This window comes from Falco biarmicus, chromosome 9 (genome assembly GCF_023638135.1).
Source record: "Falco biarmicus isolate bFalBia1 chromosome 9, bFalBia1.pri, whole genome shotgun sequence".
NCBI lineage: Eukaryota > Metazoa > Chordata > Aves > Falconiformes > Falconidae > Falco > Falco biarmicus.
Window position 1 is genome coordinate 10,445,883 of NC_079296.1, and position 17,167 is coordinate 10,463,049.

At 57.9% G+C, this 17,167-nt stretch overlaps 1 protein-coding gene across 1 annotated transcript in view; it reads left to right on the forward strand.

The window, feature by feature from the left end:
* Positions 1-17,167, forward strand: part of LOC130155549 (collagen alpha-1(I) chain-like) — a 90,636-nt gene that overhangs the window by 72,119 nt on the left and 1,350 nt on the right. The window contains exons 28-66 of the mRNA XM_056352936.1: positions 1,462-1,515; positions 1,852-1,905; positions 2,112-2,156; positions 2,770-2,823; positions 3,074-3,118; positions 3,844-3,897; positions 4,644-4,697; positions 4,884-4,937; positions 5,190-5,243; positions 5,617-5,670; positions 5,858-5,902; positions 6,216-6,260; positions 6,620-6,727; positions 6,997-7,050; positions 7,361-7,414; positions 7,630-7,683; positions 7,987-8,094; positions 8,549-8,602; positions 8,915-9,022; positions 9,356-9,409; positions 9,536-9,589; positions 9,842-9,895; positions 10,320-10,373; positions 11,126-11,233; positions 11,439-11,492; positions 11,653-11,706; positions 11,999-12,052; positions 12,537-12,590; positions 12,791-12,844; positions 13,153-13,206; positions 13,925-13,978; positions 15,072-15,125; positions 15,205-15,258; positions 15,425-15,478; positions 15,601-15,618; positions 15,791-15,844; positions 16,048-16,110; positions 16,412-16,577; positions 16,881-16,987. Of these exons, the coding sequence (XP_056208911.1) occupies positions 1,462-1,515; positions 1,852-1,905; positions 2,112-2,156; positions 2,770-2,823; positions 3,074-3,118; positions 3,844-3,897; positions 4,644-4,697; positions 4,884-4,937; positions 5,190-5,243; positions 5,617-5,670; positions 5,858-5,902; positions 6,216-6,260; positions 6,620-6,727; positions 6,997-7,050; positions 7,361-7,414; positions 7,630-7,683; positions 7,987-8,094; positions 8,549-8,602; positions 8,915-9,022; positions 9,356-9,409; positions 9,536-9,589; positions 9,842-9,895; positions 10,320-10,373; positions 11,126-11,233; positions 11,439-11,492; positions 11,653-11,706; positions 11,999-12,052; positions 12,537-12,590; positions 12,791-12,844; positions 13,153-13,206; positions 13,925-13,978; positions 15,072-15,125; positions 15,205-15,258; positions 15,425-15,478; positions 15,601-15,618; positions 15,791-15,844; positions 16,048-16,110; positions 16,412-16,577; positions 16,881-16,987 (2,424 nt within the window). The remainder of the gene's footprint in view (positions 1-1,461; positions 1,516-1,851; positions 1,906-2,111; positions 2,157-2,769; positions 2,824-3,073; positions 3,119-3,843; positions 3,898-4,643; positions 4,698-4,883; positions 4,938-5,189; positions 5,244-5,616; positions 5,671-5,857; positions 5,903-6,215; positions 6,261-6,619; positions 6,728-6,996; positions 7,051-7,360; positions 7,415-7,629; positions 7,684-7,986; positions 8,095-8,548; positions 8,603-8,914; positions 9,023-9,355; positions 9,410-9,535; positions 9,590-9,841; positions 9,896-10,319; positions 10,374-11,125; positions 11,234-11,438; positions 11,493-11,652; positions 11,707-11,998; positions 12,053-12,536; positions 12,591-12,790; positions 12,845-13,152; positions 13,207-13,924; positions 13,979-15,071; positions 15,126-15,204; positions 15,259-15,424; positions 15,479-15,600; positions 15,619-15,790; positions 15,845-16,047; positions 16,111-16,411; positions 16,578-16,880; positions 16,988-17,167) is intronic.

The window sequence follows — 17,167 nt, forward strand, 5'->3', positions numbered from 1 at the left end:
CTCCCCTCCAGCATCCTGAGCATCTCTGCCATGTTGCACTGCCTCTTCCTCCTCCTGAAGGAGGACTGAAGGCACTGGGCTGTCCCCAGCAAAAGTCCACTTGGCAGCCGTACTGGTACACGCTGGTTGGGGTGGTGGGAGCTGGTGCAGGCCAAGGGAGCCCTCTAATGGCATCTCCTTCCATGCTGCTGGGGCATCGCTGGCCCCTGCATGGCCACGGGGAGCTTGGCTCAGAGTCCCAGTCCTTGGGGTCGCAGGTGTGCCTGGCACCGAGCACTTGGCACCGACACAGCTTTGACCCGGCTGCTCCAGACCCCTCCAGCTGTGCCCCCATCAATGACCTGGAATTAGGTGGTGGCTTCAGCAATGCGAGGGGATTTCCAGCAGGTCCAAGGGGAGCCCTCCCCAGCTGCCTCTGCCCGAGCACCTTTGCAGGGTCCCTGCCCCCCATCAGCACCCTTTGCGCAGGTATTTTGAGAGCACAGGGCTCACACTTCACTCTCTTGAACTGATGCTCATCCCTGACTCCCGCCAGGCTCTCTGCCTCCTGGAGCCTGTGCTGGCAGCTCCGGAGGGCTGCTGCTGCCCAGCCGGCTGCCCTGCTTCTCACCAGCTATACCACCTGGCCCCAACCCTCACCAGCTCCCAAGAGCTGAGCACAGCAGTGCCAGGTAGCCACAGGAGCAAGGCACAATTTTCAGAGTGCTTTTTCCTGCAGTGCGTGCTCCAGGTGAGTTGTCAGGATGGATGAACCCAGCTGCAGATCAATACTTCTACCTGGGAACTGAAGCCAGGCTGGCTGCTTGTCTCTAGAGCTTTCCAGCTTCTCAGGAGAAGGGGGATTATATTTTCCCACCCACCTTTCTGGTCTGCAGCATCCCCCTGCATGTGATGCCCTCTGCTTCGGAGGGCTTTTGCGATGCCTGCCTGGATCTGCTCTCACATTTGCTGTTCAGGATGAGAAACGAATCCTCCCACCTCTCCAAGAGATGGAGATGCAGCACGACTCATCTCGCTGCCAGGTGGTGCCTTTTCCATCCAGCCGAGCAGCGCTGCCATCACACCACATCAGTCTGGAGCCAGGGTCTGGGCTGTGCCTGCCCTCCCAGGGCTGTAACCAAGCAGCCAGGAGTCTCAGCACATCAGTCCTTTGAATTGTCTTTAATTTGATCAGCAGGCAACAAAAATATTCAGCTGTGCTGTTTTGGGCCAACACTGAACCTATTAGGCTTTTTTTTTTCTGGCCAGTTTTATGATCCTGATGGAGGTCTCCATCCCTACCCCAAAGCTCAGCTGGTGCCCCAGGTCACATTGCCATTTAATGAGTGCCACCTCCGGCCATGCTCCCCACATTTCTCCCCTACACAGGGCAGGGGCATGGTGGCTGCCATGGCTGGGGGAGCAGGCAGAGGATCAGAGGCTGCATTTTCTCTGGCTGACTCCTCTCCTCTCTCCTGGCAGGGGGAAGAAGGGCAGATCGGCTCAGCAGGGCTGAACAGCAGCGAGGGACCCAAGGTCAGTGCTGGTGTTTGCTGCTGTGTCCCCTGGTTTCCTGCGGGCTCCCCTCATCCTTGCATGGGGGGCAGGGATGCAGCCTCCCTGCCCAGGAGCTCCATGCAGCATGGGGTCCAGCACCCAGGGACAGCATCAGGATGCCCACCTGGGGCGGGTCCCCAGCCTCTTGGCCCCCCACCCTGTGCACAGCATCCCTGCACCCACTGCAGCCATACACTGACCTTCCAGTGTGGCAGTGGTAGATGGGTCCCCTCGGTGCTCTCCAGGGTGGAGGGGCTGGGGGACACCTGCAGGGTTGTCTAAAATGACTTCTGTTTCCATTTGTGTGAATTTTAGGGAGGCCAAGGACCTGATGGCCTGAAGGGAACCCCAGGACCGCGGGGAGCCCGGGTAACTAATGGGGTGCTGGTACTTGTAGCTGAATCTTGGAGCATCTTTGGCTGTGGGAGACTGAAACAACCCTGGACACCCCTCGCTGGGTGGCTTGGGATGCGCTGGGGCTGAGCCGTGACATGTTTGGGCACCAGCTTTGCCTCCAAATCTCCAGCTCTGTTGCTGGCAGGGAGATGCTTTTCTTACTGCTTGCTGTTTTCCAGGGCCGCGTGGGTCAGCGTGGGCTGGTCGGAGTCCCTGGGCTGCCTGTAAGTAGGAGATGACCCATGGCCCTGGGTTGGCATGTGGTGCCATCAGCGCTGGGATGGGAAAGCCAGCTCTTGGGGAGCAGCATCCCAGGATGCAGCCGGATCAGAGGGAATTTGCACAGGATAAGTTGGGAACGAGCAGCTCAAGCTTTTGCACATTGCATGAAGTGTTTTGACAAACCACCTGCCCAACACCACAACTTCTCTCAACCCTGAGTGTAGAAAACTCAGGAAATAGCAACTTAAGAAAACGCTGTTATTCAGAGTCGTGTTTGGTGACAAAGCCAGGAATAAGTAGCTGGGGCAAGAGGGGACAAAACACAGTTGAGGTGTTCACGGTGGGAATGGGTTTCCTCCTACACTCATGTTACTTCCCAGTGATTGCATCCAAAGGTGGAATGGAGCAGGGAGGAGCTGCAGGAGCTGTGCAGGGAGGACCTATGCACTAGTGAACCCATGGCTCAATACAGATCAGCTGAACACCCTGGGGACCATGCCACTGCTAATTTGCCACCTTTTTAATACTGGAGGGAGGCTCTGGGGCTGGATGAGGCCCTGATGGGGGCACCCTGCCACCAGACTCTGCCTTCCTGAGGTGAGACTCTCCTTCCAGGGCTCGCGGGGCATCCCAGGAGCAGAAGGTGCAGAAGGAAAGCCTGGTACACAGGTTCCCATCCTACACTCTGTACTTGACAGTGGGCAAGGGCTGGGGCAGTGGGTTGTATCAAGAGGGGGAGCTGAGCCTGACATAAGGGGACTTCCCAACCCCACCATCCCCATGGCTGTGTGGGTCAAGACCTTGACACCATGTTGGACCTTGCCGTGATGTGCAGCAGCTGGCTGTGGGCTGACATGGTGGGACTGGGAGAGGCTGCCTCTGCCTCCCCATCCTCATCATTGCCTGCCTTGTCCTGCAGGGTCACCCAGGGACTGTGGGCAGCCCAGGCAGGAGAGGACCACCGGTGAGTAGAGCTGCGTGGCTGCCTGATTTCTGTCCTTCCTCCTTTCTGCTCGGGGCTCTCCCCCTGGGGATGTGCCTCAAAAGCATACCCATAGGATGAGGCACAGGTGGTGGGTGGCCCTGATGGAGCGAGACCAGCCAAAGGGTGCTCTGAAGAGTGCTTCTCCAGGCAAGAACCTGCTGAGAATTGTGCTGAAGGGTGAAGGAGAGGGAATGGGCAGTGCTTTTAAGAACTGGCTATTGCAAAATGATGTCTCATCCCTTGTACTGCTATCCAAGACAGGTCCAGCAGCAAGACCTGGGCTGGTAGCAAGTTTTCCCTTCTGCAGGATTTCTAATATTTGTTTATCTTTGAGCTAAAAGCAAAAGCAAAACCAAATCTGGCACTTCCCTCAAAACAATACATGAAAAATGTTCTGCTCTGGGTCAAGGAGACGCACCTCCGAGTTGGCTGTCAGCATCACGTAGCGCTGTCTGGATGCATGTGTGGGTGTTGTGCATGTACACACACATCTGCAGCGCTTCAGCAGCGAGAAACCAAAGAGCTGGTTTGAAGTGGAAAGCACCAGCGCTGCCTTCGAGGGGCTGAGCCCTTCGCCTGCACCTGGCCCTGGGCGCTCGCTCTGGTTTGGGTTGGTCTCAGGCCGTGCACTGCCAGAGGAGAGCTGCTCCATCCCTCCTGCTTCTGCCTTCCCTCCATTGCTCGTCTTCCGCCCTTTCTTCCAGGGTTTTGCCGGCTTGCCAGGGGGCCGTGGACACACAGGATCTCCTGGATCGATAGTAAGGAGACAAAAAAAAAGTTCCTTCTGCATGAGCTCTGCATTTTCTTAGGTGGGAAGTCAGCAGGGTTGGTGCTGCTGCTGGGCGATATGGGGCTTTCCCACCTTGGGAACTGGCAGGGGATCAGGACATCTGTAGGACCTGGTCTTAACTTCTCGTTAAAAGACATGGAAAAGCCTCATTGGCAGAAAGAACTGGGGCTAGGGAAAAGCAGAATGATTTCCCCAGGGAATCTGCCTGAAAGATTTTTTGCAGCTTCCCCAAGCCTAGCAGGGTCTCCATGGGGGATGGCAGCCCGTGGAAACCCTTCACGCCTGGGTGGCTGAATAGCAGCGTGGTCCTGAGTCCTGGGAGGGGATCAAAGCGTACGCTCCATCCCAGGAGGAAATGGGTGGTACAGGTTCAGGGAGGAGGTCCCAGGTCCTTGCCCACTGGGATGGGGACCCAGAGCAGCCCCTGCTGCTGGAAGAGCCCCTCCCTGAGAGCCTGCTCTCAGCTGGGCTTGGTGATGACCCCAGGATTGACTATTGTCACCTTCCCTAGGACAGCCCTGCTGGAGAGCCAGCCACAGGGTACTGGTGTGCAGGAGCCACCAGGGTGGGCCACAGTGACAGAGTTTGTCCCCAGCAACCTGGCTTGGACCAGGTGACTCTTGTCCGTGAGCACAGAGGCAGCAGCAATGGCTCGGTGGGGCTTGGCTCATCTCAGCCTTTTGACTGATATCTCCTCCCCAAATATTTCCAAAGGGCTCTCTGGGAAAACCTGGACCTGATGGAGACCTGGGTTACCTGGGCCCAAAGGTGAGAGCTGGGGCTTGTGGGGGCTAGTTGGAGCTGTGATGATGGTGAACAGCCCTGAGAGGCTCTTGGCTGCCATGGGGAGACCTGGGGGGATCCTGTGGGCACAGACATGGACACCAAGGGTGGGAAGTGCCTGCCAGCATCCCAGGAGCAGAGGTTCATTAATGCTCTCATCTCACCTGGCAGGGGCTGCCTGGAAAGCCTGGCTCGGAGGGGCCACAAGGACCTGTTGGCACCTATGTAAGTGATAATGTCCCTGGGGGGAGGGGGGAGGGTGCTGCCCACCTGCCTGCAGGAGTGGCTGAGTTGGGAGGGAGGCTCGCTGGAGCAGGGCTGCCTCCAGCCAGGCACTCGCCATCCTGCCAGGGCTCCTGCGGTGCCCGGGGTCCTGCCTTTCCCTGGCGAAGAGCTCAGCCTCAGCAGCCACCTTCTCCCAAAACCCTGGAGATTCTGGGCAGCCCCGGCTGCCTCCTGATGCCATGCTCTCCTCAGGGCTACCCGGGACCTGCTGGTGACCGTGGGAGGCCAGGGCGCAGGGGAGACAAGGTAGGGCTGGGAGGTCCAGCACAGCAGTGAGGAGATGCACTGGGGTGGGAGTTCAGGCTTCAGAAACTTTTTTGCATTGGAGCGTTGAACCAAATGGGTGGGTTTGGGTGGTATCTGTGAATGGTCTCCATCAGGGGGCTGCAGGGATGGCAGGAGGAGAATGGCTGAAGCTGGCTCCCACATTGGGTGAGCTGATGGTTCTGGGCACTTACCTGCCCAGACTCCTGTGGCTTGTTATAAGATGCTAGGCACCTGTTTTTTTGGTTGGGTTGGGGGGGTGGGGGGAGAGTTGGCTGGGGTGGGTGGTTCTCACTGAAGAAATTACGGCATTAAAACATAAAGAAGAAAGGAAATCTTTCCTGCCTCGTAACAGGGAGAAAAGGGAGCCCAAGGCCCACCAGGATTTCCAGGAAAAGCTGGTCCCAAGGTGAGTGTTGTTTGCTGCTGCCCTGGGCAGCTCCAGGCCACCAGAGAAGCACTGAGCAGGTTGCCTTTGCTGGGCTGGGTATGGGAAAATGGGAAAACTTTGCCATTGGCATCAAGGGGCTAAACTGGGGAGAGGGGAACACTCAGGGCTGCGGCGTGGGGCTCTGATGGTGCTCTCCTCCCCCTAGGCCCTGCCAGGTCCCCCTGGTCCCCGAGGCGCTCCCGGCTCCCAGGTAGGGCTTGCCATGCTCCCCGTGTGCCTGGCTTGTTCCACTCCCTCTGCCGCGGTCCCCTGCAGATGTGCAATGCTCTGCAACAGATACATGTGCTACCTGTAGCATAAGCGGCGTGGACCCCGGACCCTTTTGCAGGAGCAGGCAGGAGCCTGGTGTCCCACTTGCTGCTGCCCGGGCTTTGTGCTATCTGCCCAGACACTGCTGAGGCGGCCCAGGCACACGGGGATTGTCCAAGCAAAGCCTTACCCTACTCGGGGTCCCCTGTGCCTCCTTGCCATGACCATGCTGCTGAGCATCCTTCTTGTTTCAGGGCAGAGCAGGAGACCCGGGTCCTCGAGGGCTTCCAGGGCCACCTGTAAGTGGGAGAGCTGTAGCTTGCGGAGATGCTCTGTAGGCTGAAGTTGGGTGATGTCCAATGGGATGAAAGATAGGTGCCCACTCTGGAGGCAGCTTCATCCCTGGGCTGGTTGTGGGGCAGAGAATGACCCAAACCCTGCATGGGTAGCTGGGTGGTGACCAGTCAGGTACGGGGACAGCAGGACCCTCATGCACCTGCAGTGATGAGGCACTGGTACCCACCAGGTGCAGGTGGTACCTTGCAGACCCTGTGGTGGCCCAGCTGCTTCAGGCATGGGGCTCCCACTGGCCTGCCCTCCCCGGAGCTGCACCCTGCACTGCATTTTGAGGTACCTAAGTGGCCTTTTGGCTTTGCAGGGCATTCCCGGCACGCAGGGGCTGGATGGCATCCCTGGGAAGCCTGGCTCAGCAGGAGAAGGAGGAGCTCCTGGAGTGGCTGGTGCTGCTGGCCCAGCTGGGTACCCGGTGAGTGCAGATGGGGCTCCTTGGATCGATGCCCAGCACAACCTCCTGCCTCAGGTACTAGGACAGGGTGCAAGAATTTTGCTAGTGCAACTCTTTGGGGAGTTCCCTAAAGCACCTGCAGGAAGAGAAGGATAAGGGAAGATGGTGTGTGGCTTCTCTGCCCATGGGGATGTGGTGTGCTGGGGCACCCCAGACCCCTGCTTAGGAACTGCAAAGGCCTCCTGGGTTAAGGCAAAGCCTTGCTGCTGATATGGGTTGTGTGTTTTCAGGGCCGGGAAGGTGCTAAGGGACCTGAAGGGCCTTCAGGGATGAGAGGAGAAAAGGTAAGGATAGAGAAAGTGGGTTTATTCCCTTCCCAGTCCCATGAGTCAGGAGCTGCCCAGGCAGGTCTTGGTCTCACTCTGCTTGCCCAAAGTGGGGTTTACTCCCCAGGGCTGTAGGGGCCAGCACTCCTCCCAGTTTGGCCATTGGCTTTCCCCAGTTGGATGGGGATTTACATGTCTGGTGCAGGGTGGGAGAAGAGTCTTGCAAGCCCTCCTGCAAATGCTGGACAGCTGGGGCAGGGAGGTCTGTGGGGAACCTGGTTGGAGGACCACCATGGCTGCCTGTCCTCATGTCTGTGTCCTCTGGCAGGGTGATGTGGGAGATCCTGGGCAAGCCGGCATCAGCGGGCTGGATGGCGAGCAGGTACATCAGCTGGGGAGCCCTGCCCTTCCCTCGGCTGGGGCTGCTTCAGCCCGCCTCTCCCCACGTGCCTTCTCCAGGGATGGGAAATGAAGGGAGGAGGTTGCTGATCCTCAACTAAACCAGAAGGTTAAAGCTGCGTCTGCATTAACTGAGCCAAAGGCTTTGCGCAATGTAAAAGAGCTGTGCTAGGGCTGGGCTGTGTGTTTCCTCCCCAGGGACCACCAGGACCACCAGGAGCAGAGGGTCAGCTGGGGCGCAAAGGCGAGCAGGTTGGTCCCTGCTGGGTGCTGGGGTGATACCGATGCAGGTGCTGGGCTCACCTGGCCCCGCTGCTGCAGGGACAGGCAGGCACCTAAAACCACGTGGGACTGTTTAAAATCCACCTGCAGCATGTTCATGTCCAGGGATTTATGTTGCTAGGCATGGTAGGTGGGTCCAGGTCCCCTCATAGTTGGGGGTACCTGTATAAGGAAAGCTGAGGTGGCTGTATGGTGAGAAACGATGGAGGGCAGAGCCAGGGTCAGCCGGAGAAGACAGCCAAGAGTAATCCTGGTTGTCTTAATCCTGTCCAGGGGGAGGCAGGAACCTGCGGAGCTCCGGGCATCAGAGGGGACCCCGGGGAGCCAGGGGATGATGGGCCAGAGGGGCTGCCGGGGAGCCCCGGGGAGCAAGGAAAGGAGGTACGTGTGCTGACTGACACCACCACGGTGGTCACTGCTGCCCACCAGCATCCTCTGCCAGGGAATGGGGACAGGATGGGGATCAGAAAGCTGTGCACCCGGTGCACTGGCTCCGGACAACTGCACGTGCTACAGCTTTGCCATGGATAGGCTGAGGTGTCCCCATGGAAGGAGGGAGCTGATGCTTTGGGTTCCCTGTGCTGGGCAAGGTGCTGCTTGGCTGTGCTCAGCATTTTGTCTTCACCCACTTTTAGGCCAGTGTGGGTCATAGCTGGCCGTGGCCTCCTGGTGCAGGCAAAGCCACACAGCCAGCTCTTACCCAGCACAAAAATCCTGGCCAGAGGAGGGTGGAGAAGCCCATGGAAGTCAGAGTCAGCTTTTAACCCACCCTGGGATGGTGCTGGGGAGCAGTTGCAGTTGCTGCATCTGATGCCGGTATTTCCCCTCTGGGCAGGGTGACACTGGTGATGCTGGAGACCCGGGTGAGCCAGGACCTCAGGGACAGAAGGTGAGGAGTGCCTGTAGCTCTTTCCCCTCCTTGCAGCACCCATGGAACACACCCATAACCTGCTCAGCATCTGCTGCTCCATTTGCCATGGTGGGGGCAGAAGCATGGCAGAGGTGTCCCCATGGCTGAGGACCACTGGAGATGCGGGGCTCAGACCTGGCATCGGCACCTCTGTTGAGCACCCTAGGGTGAACTTCTGTCTGCAGCACTCAGTGAGAGGGTGTGAAACACACCATCTCCATGAAGAAGCTCATTTAATTGGAATGCCTTTTCCTTCTTTGTGGTGACACGTCTGTCTGCATCCCTGAGCAGGGTGATGCTGGCCCCAGGGGGCTTCCTGGAGTACCTGGCCTTGGAGCTGCCACGGGGGAGATTGGAGAAAAAGGCCATAAAGGAGAGAAAGGCCAAGAAGGTTTGCTGGCAAGTACAGAGAGGGGCTGCCTCAGCCCACCAGGCTCCCAGCATCCGTGCAGGCTGGTGGTTGGGGGCTGGGTGCCAAGGAGGGGGACCTCACCCCTGGCAGGAAACCTTGGGCTCCAGGAGCCACATAAAATACTAGGAATGGGTAAATGTCCATAATTAGGGAGTTTTTGTGTCTCATGGGCATGACTCCAAAATTGGGGTTTGTTGGCACAAAAGGACAGCTTGGATTTGCTGGACAGCCTGGGTTAACGTTGCCTCTGGCCAAACTCCAGCCTCCTGCCCCCCAGCCAGGCTGTGACCCTGCTGAACGTGTCTCCTTCTGTGTCCCAGGGCCAGGTTGGTGTCACCGGAGTTGCGGGACCTGCAGGAGCCAGAGGACGATTTGTAAGTCAGGTCACTTCCCTCCTCCCCTTTTGGCTGATCGCAGACCTGGCTGGGGAGGAGTGTGTGTGACTGGGAGAACTGGGCAGGGGTGAATCAATGGGGCTCCTTTGCTTGTGCCCTGAACAGGGTGGGACGGGTCTCCGAGGTCCTCCTGGGCTCGATGGTCCCGAGGGAGTGAAGGTATGACACGGTGATGGCTCCAGCCCTTTATGTGTGGGTGAAACACCCTTTTCTGGTCTTTTCCCAAGCTCTGCTTTCTGCTTCTGGCTGATGGGGGATGGGGTGGGGCTGGCTGTGGTGAAGGACCTGGGTCAGACTGGGGACCTGGGGGACCTGCCATGGAGCACTCCCTGTCTTTTGGCCTGAGATCCAAAGTCAACAAGGCAAGGAAGGGTTTTTTTGCAGACAGAGCTGTTTCCCCTTCTTCCTCAGGGAGAGCCAGGGCCACGAGGCATGGATGGACCCACTGGTGCTCCAGGATTAGAGGTACTGAAGCCTGGGACCTTGTAGACCCAGGAGCTGCCAAAGGCTTCCCCAGTACTTCACCACTTCTAATACAAACCAAAACCAAAGGATTTACTTCCCCTTAACTGCCCAGGCCAGGGGGCTCAGGAGTGAGGAGGGGGTTTTAATGCCTCATACCTTGGCACTGACTCCCAGGAGGTACTTATATGCCCCCACCCCAAAAATCAGACCATTTCAGCCTGGCACCCAGGGATGCCCTGTGGAAGACCCGTTCCTGTGATCAAATCGTGTTCACTCCCACGTGGTGCCCGGGTGCTGCCTGGGCATGTGCCTCGGCCAGCTGAACGTGGTACGAGGGAGAGGATGCTTAAAATACCTGCAGGGGGCCTGAGCGCAGAGCACGTGGTGGTGACGGGCTTATTCTAAATCCCCAACATCACCGCAGGGACTCGCTGGAGATGATGGAGTCAAGGGGGATGGTGGCAAGCCCGGTTTGGTGGTGAGTACCTGCCCTACCTCTGCAAAACTTCCCTGGGAAAAAGGTTTGGTGGCATCTTGTGATGGAGCAGCAGAGCCTGGGCTTGGGGCTGTGCCTCACCCTCACCCCGGGGGTGGCCACAAAGCAAGCTCTGGCAGCCCCGGTTCCAGGCAGTGTCTCCCAGGTCCTGCCCTGCAGTGGCTTCGTAACTGAGTCATTGTTTCCCTGGTTTCCCTAGAGCCAAACCTCCACAAAGGCGTTTAATATAGCTGTTAAAAACCGTGCAGAAGTGCCGCCAGCTGTTGCGCAATTAATGCTCGGCTGTTGGAGTCTGCCTGGGGCACTTGGTTTCCCCCTCTGCTGTCCCCGAGCAGATCTGTGGGTGTCCATAGGGTCAGGTGGCTCCAGGAGCCACCTGTGCTCAGGAGCACTCTGCCCTGAGATGCATTTTTATGGTCCTGGTCCTGACATGCACAGAGCCCCAGGTGTGTTACTGGTGCCCTGCACTCAGCAGCAGGATACATCCCATGTGCATCCCAGTTTTCCCGTGTTGCAGTGTCACTTTACCCAGGCAAGACATGTCCTTAACTCAGGCAGTCGCCTTTCCTGGGAGAGGTTGGGATGCAGAATAAACTCTGGGTGGATTTGCAAAGCAGACAGCAGGAGTTGTGGCTTGGTGTGGTTGAAGCCCCTCAGGGGGCAGCTGCTCAAGCCCTGCTCCAGGTGGGGCTGGGCTGGAGTGTAACCTGTGCCCCCCTCTGTGTGCACCCCAGGGCGCAGCAGGTGCCCGGGGGCCAGTGGGTGCCCCTGGGCTCCGGGGCTACACTGGGCACGAAGGAGCCAGAGGAGCAGTGGGAGCCAAGGGAGAGCCAGGCCAGCAGGTAACTCTGCCATGGGGATGGGCAGGGGATGTCCCCACAGGGTGGTCTTCCCTGGCACAACACCAGCAGTCCCTGCGGGGAGCAACCCCAGCCCAGACGCTGGGGCGAGGCAGCTGGCTTTGTACGCGCCCTCCTGCCTTCCTCCAAATAACCTGGCGCTGATGCCAGCCTCATCTGTTGGTCTTTTGTCCCCTCATGAACTCAGGGTCCTCTCGGGCCACCAGGTGAAGCTGGAGCCCCAGGGCTGAGTGGCACCGAGGTGAGTGGGCTCCTCTGCTACCCTGCTTCTCTGCCTCTGGTTTTTCTGTCTCTGCCACTCTAACAGCCTTCCCAGGATTTGGGTGAATAACCCTGGAGCTTTTTCTTCGAGCTGGGTTGATTTTCATACTTTTTTTTTTTTTTTTTCCCCCACTTCCTAGGGCCTGGCAGGTGTGAAAGGGAAGCCAGGCAAGCCAGGAAAACCAGGGCAAACGGTGAGGAATGGGATGGAGCCATACTGGTTCTCCTGGCACAGATGGTAGGATGCTGGGATCTCCCAGCTGCGGTGAGATCCCACATGGGCAACATCTCCTGTTCCTACTGGAACGCCCTTGTTGCCCCACTCTGCCCAGCCTGCTCCAGAGAGGGGCAAAAGTCTCAAATGGAGACTTCAGCTTAGAGCATCCTCCTGCGCACGCTGTGGCAAGAGCAGGGAGGGAGACTGGGAGGAGACATCCCTGGCACAGCATCCTTACGGAGGGGTTTCCTTCTCCTTTGAGATTTTAGGGGTCTCCAGGACAAGCTGGTCCTAAAGGCTGGAAAGGTCGCAAAGGAGAAAAGGTACCTTTGAAATCGTCTTCTGTGGATGGCACCTGGGGGGGAGACCAGCCACCAGACATGGGGTGGCTGAGCCTGAGCTGGTCAACCCCACTGTGGTCTGTGGAGAGAAACCAGGGGGAATCGCCCTGGGGGGACCTGCTTCTCCCTGCTGTAAAGGCAGCTGTGCACCAGTGCCTGGCAAACACAGACCCCTTCGATGCCTTTGGGCTGTCTTGGCTGGTTTTTGGGTGAGGGGCTGGCAAGTCTCCCCAGTTCAGCCCCACAGGGCTGCCTCCATCCTGACTCGGGTGCCCTTGGAAACAGGGAACCTCCCCTTCAGTGGCCAGCTGCGCACTATGGCCTTGGTCTCCATCCCCAGGGTCCCACAGCACCTGCTGAGCTCCGTCCCCATCTCCACGCAGCAAGCAGCCCCTTTTCCCCAGTCCTGGTTCAGGCTGTGGCTGGCCTGCTGGTGACCCACGTCTCCTGTCTCTTCTTCCCCCAGGGTGATATGGGGCACGAAGGGGAAGAAGGGGTCCCTGGAGAAGCTGGCAGACGGGTAAACGGCATTGTTGTCCCCATGGAGGTTGGCAGGAAGCATGGGGCTGATGCTTAGAACCCACAGAGATCTTGCAGAGCACCCCCAGTTTGCTGGGGGCTCAGCAACCCTGGGGGGGCAGCGAGGGGGATGTGGGGCAGCCAGCTTAGTGCCTTTAACATGCCTGAATTGCTCGTGAGTCTTTCATCTGTCATTCCCAGGGGAAGCGAGGCAAAGTTGGCCACCGACCCCCGAGAGGTCCCCAGGGACCCAAGGTAGGTTGGCTTTGCCCCACCAGGGCAAGGGCTGCTTTGGCACCCTGACAGCTCAGGGGTGCTCTCAAGACAGGGAGTGCTCCCAACTACCTGAGCCCCAGCTCAGAAAACAATAAGCCAATACAGGGGCACCGCATAGCTGGAGGGCTCTGTGTCCCCAGTCCCTTCCAGCTCAAGACAAGGGTCTTCCACACCCCCAGCCCCCATGGGCTGCTTTCCCTGCAAGAGGCATCAGGGCATCACTCCTGCCTCCCCTCGCCCTGCCCCTCTGGGCTCACCAGCCAGGATCTCTCGCTTTTGCATTTCAGGGCTACCCAGGTGACAAGGGGCTGGAAGGACCCCAGGGCCCCCAGGGACCCTATGTGAGTATTAGTTTGAAGGTTTTGGGGTGACAGCTGCTCACTGTTTGGCCCCCACAGGTACCACTGTGCAACCCAGCTCTGCAGACAACCAAAGCAGAGACCCATTTAAAATAAGTGATGTTTCTAGGTGTTTTAACCATCTGTCATTTAACCATCTCATTGTGCCTTCTCCTCCCAAATTAGCATCCCAACAATGTGCATGCAGTCAGGCAAATCACGTAATTTCCAATATGTTGTTCTAGAGGCCAAATACTTCCCTTCCAGTTAAGTGTCTGATGCTCGGCAGTGCTGAGCACTTGTGGAGGACTGTGCCCATGTGCCCAGCGAGCTGCCATGGCTGGAGGGACTGGCTGCACTGCAGCAGCCAGCATTCCCCCAAAAAACCTACTCAGATGTTTGGGGTTTTTTTAATTGCTGAGAATTGTTTTTTCTCATTTAAAATAAAAATCCTGACTTTGGAAACTTCACAGAAGAAAGGTGGCATGTTCGGCAACCAGCTAAGGGACCTGAACTGCACTATTTAATGGTCTTTGCTTGAGGGATCCTCCTGAAAGCAAAAATCAAAGATATGATGAGAAAATACCTCAAAGTTTGTAAAACTGCCTGAAATTCTCAGAATCCTGGAAGCCACCATTGTGGCAAGGTTCCCCTTTGCCAGGGAGCCGACGGGAGCAGCTCAGGCGCAGGGTGATGCGGTACTGCATCATTTCTCTCTTAGGGCATCCCAGGGCTGAAAGGCATGAAGGGAGACCCTGGACCGAAAGGACCCAAGGTAGGTGATATGTACTGGGCACTTGAGTCCCAGGCACGGGGACAGGGGGACTCTGGGCCGGGCTAGCATTTAATTTGCTGGATGCCATCACTTATTCCCCTCTTCTTGAACCCTGATCGCTGCAGCATCCTTCTTTGGGGGTTGACCATGTCCCCAGGTGCTGCGAGGTGGGACCGTGAGGCTTTCTCCAAAACCAGGTCCTGTTCCAGCCTCTCCATCCTCCTGGAGTTGCAAGCAGCAGCATAGTCCTTTAATCCCCTGCTCTCAGTGTTGATGCTGATGCAGCACAAGCACATACCATCTCTGTGCCATTACTGATGAGCTGATGGATCCAACCTTGGCCTGAGAAGCAAAGCGTATCCTCACGGCCCCATCCATCAGCCATAAGGCTGTAAATAAGAGTGACAAGCAGTCCCTGGTGGCGGATAGTTGCTCACAGCATTCAGGAAAATGAAACCTCAGCATTAAATTTATTGCGAGCTAAATGAGCAATAGCAGAAGCTAAAGTCCAGGGTGTTCAGCAAGGCCAGAGCCTGGGAGAGGAGGCTGTGGGCAGCTGCTCCGCTGTGGTTTCTTCCCCTGCTCCACCAGATTTCAGCACACAAGAAATTTTCTTTGTTTTCCCAAAGGGTTTTCTGGGAAGTTGCGAGGTTGTCTTGAATGATATTTTAGTCTGGGACAAAATGCTTTCAGTTTTTACCCGTCACAGCTGAGGAGGGGAGGCAGATGCGCTATCACACCTCCTCCTTCCCCAGCAATATGGCTACAGTTAATTCTACCAAACCAGAAGAATGGAAGGTTTTTTTCAGAAATTTTGCACCCAGCTGTAACTGGGGATTTCCCATTTCCAACTGTTTGCTGGAGGCCAGGAGATATTCGACCTTGGGAAACGTCCTCAGGCAGGTGTCTCCTGCCAGGGTCAGGCAGCAAGCAAAACCTCTGTTGCCTACGCAATGAAACACCACTGACGGGGTAACTAGAGTAGGGTTCCCGAAGCCCACCGTCCAGGGCAGAGCCCCCCACCTCGGCCTGGTGTCCCAGGGGGTTTCTACCCTCCTCTTTGCCACCAGAGCTCTCCCTCACTCTCTCCTAGGGCGAGAAGGGCAGTGTGGGCGAGCTGGGACAGCAAGGGGACGATGGCTTCAAGGTGTGTGAAGGGGTTTGCTCTTTTCCTCCCCCCTCTTGGTCCCTTGTCACCCTGTGTGACACCCTTCCATGTCTCCTAGGGCAAGCTGGGACCCCATGGCATCCCTGGGAGGCCAGGACCCAAGGGACAGCAGGTAAGGGCAGGGTGGAGGGGGGATGGCAGGAACCAAGGTGACTATTTGGGGTGAATTCCTCATTTTTCTGTGCAAAATCCACCTGGGGAAGGGGCTGAGCTGTAGAAGGACATAGGGCTGGGAGATGCCCCATGCAGTGTCCTGACCTCCTCCGGTGTCTTTGCAGGGTGACACTGGCCCCCCCGGCCCACGGGGACACCCTGGCATCCCCGGGACACCGGTGAGTCCCTCACCCTCTGGGCAGGTTTGGGGTTCACTCCTGGACCCACCCGCAGTTACGCTGTGATGGGGCTTCAATCCCACCTGCCTCCGTCTTAGCTGGGACTTGTCCTTCTCTTCCAGGGCTTGTCTGGACCCAAAGTAAGTAGGGGGAAGCACCTGAGCTGGGCTCAGCCCTGCTGTGGGGCACCATCCCCCCCTGTCCTCTCCCCGGAGTGCAGGGTGGCCCTGTGGGGCACCCTGGGGTGCAGCTCAGCACAGCAGCATCTTGCCACCTTGCTTTTCTTCTCTCCTCCACCTTGACCTTTGGCAGGGGCCGAAAGGCTTCCCGGGGCTGCCGGGACCCAGGGGCACACCGGGCACACCGGTAAGCAGAGCCGCTAATGTCCCTCGTGCCAAAATTTGGGTCCCTTCTCCCTCGGGTTTGGCAGTGAGGTCCCACCATGCCATGCCATGCCATGCCGTGGGGATGGCCAGCTGCTGGCACTGTTGGAGGAGCTGAAAATGGGGGGGGGGGGGGGGGGCTCGTGGGTAGCAGTCAGCATCACCAGCATTGTCATTGTCACCCAGGGTCTCGCTGGCCCCCCTGGTCCCAGAGGACCCACGCTGATGCTGTCCAGGGAGCAGCTGCGGGTGAGTGCATGGGGGCAAGGGCTTCCCATCCTGCTTTTGGTGGGTGTCGACTGGGGTGGGAAGGGGCTGACAGTGGTGCTGTCCCATCTCCCACTGCTTCTGAGGTCCTCTGTGCACAGGGGCCAAAGTCCTTGCAGAGAGAGCAAGCGGTTCTGGTTAATCTCTCTCCCACCAGGCTTGTCCTTGTGCCCTGCGTGTCCCATCCTCTCCCTGAGCACCCAATGATGCTCCTAGACAAAATAAGAGGTGGGGAGGGGGGAGCTGATGTCAGCTTGGTTATATCCCCCTCTTTTTCTTTCAGCACCTAATTTATCCCTCCAACCACCTGAATTACACTGCGGTCTGGGCTCTGCTGGACACCTTGAGTCAGGAGCTGCAAGCTCTTGTCGAGCAACCCAACGGCACCAAAACCAACCCAGCGGCCACCTGCAAGGAGCTGCTGCTGGCTCACCCCAGCCTGCCCAACGGTACTGGGGTGCACACGGGGTCCCCCCACAATGGCCTCACTTCAGGCCAGCCCTCCCTGCTGGCCAATGTGGGGGAACAGGCAGCTTCTGCAGTTAAGAGGGAATAAGGATTTGGGGGGATGAGCTCAGCTGCGTTTCATGGGCATCCCTGGAGAAACAGGATGGCAGCCAGGCTGCATCCCAGGAGGATGGAAGTTGCAGCCAGGAATGTGCTACAAGCTGGGGTGGGATGGCACGGTACAGCATGGCATCCTCCTTGTTCCAAAAACTGGGTGCCAGGACCTCCCCTCTGCCTCCCTCCAGGGCAATACTACATCGACCCCAACCAGGGCAGCCCCCAGGACGCACTGGTGGCCTTCTGCAACTTCACAGCAGGGGGTGAGACCTGCATAGCCCCCGTCCACAACCAGGTATGGGGTGGCTTTCATGGGGCAGCTTCAGCCCCGTGTTATCCCTCGGGGCAGGTGAGGACAGGGGTTGTCAGGGCTGGAGAGGGGACAATGTGGCCGGTCCCTTGCTGTGGTGACCACTGCCATCCCAGGGAACTGTTGGAGCACTTTGGGGTGAGGATCCTGGTCACAAAGTTTGCA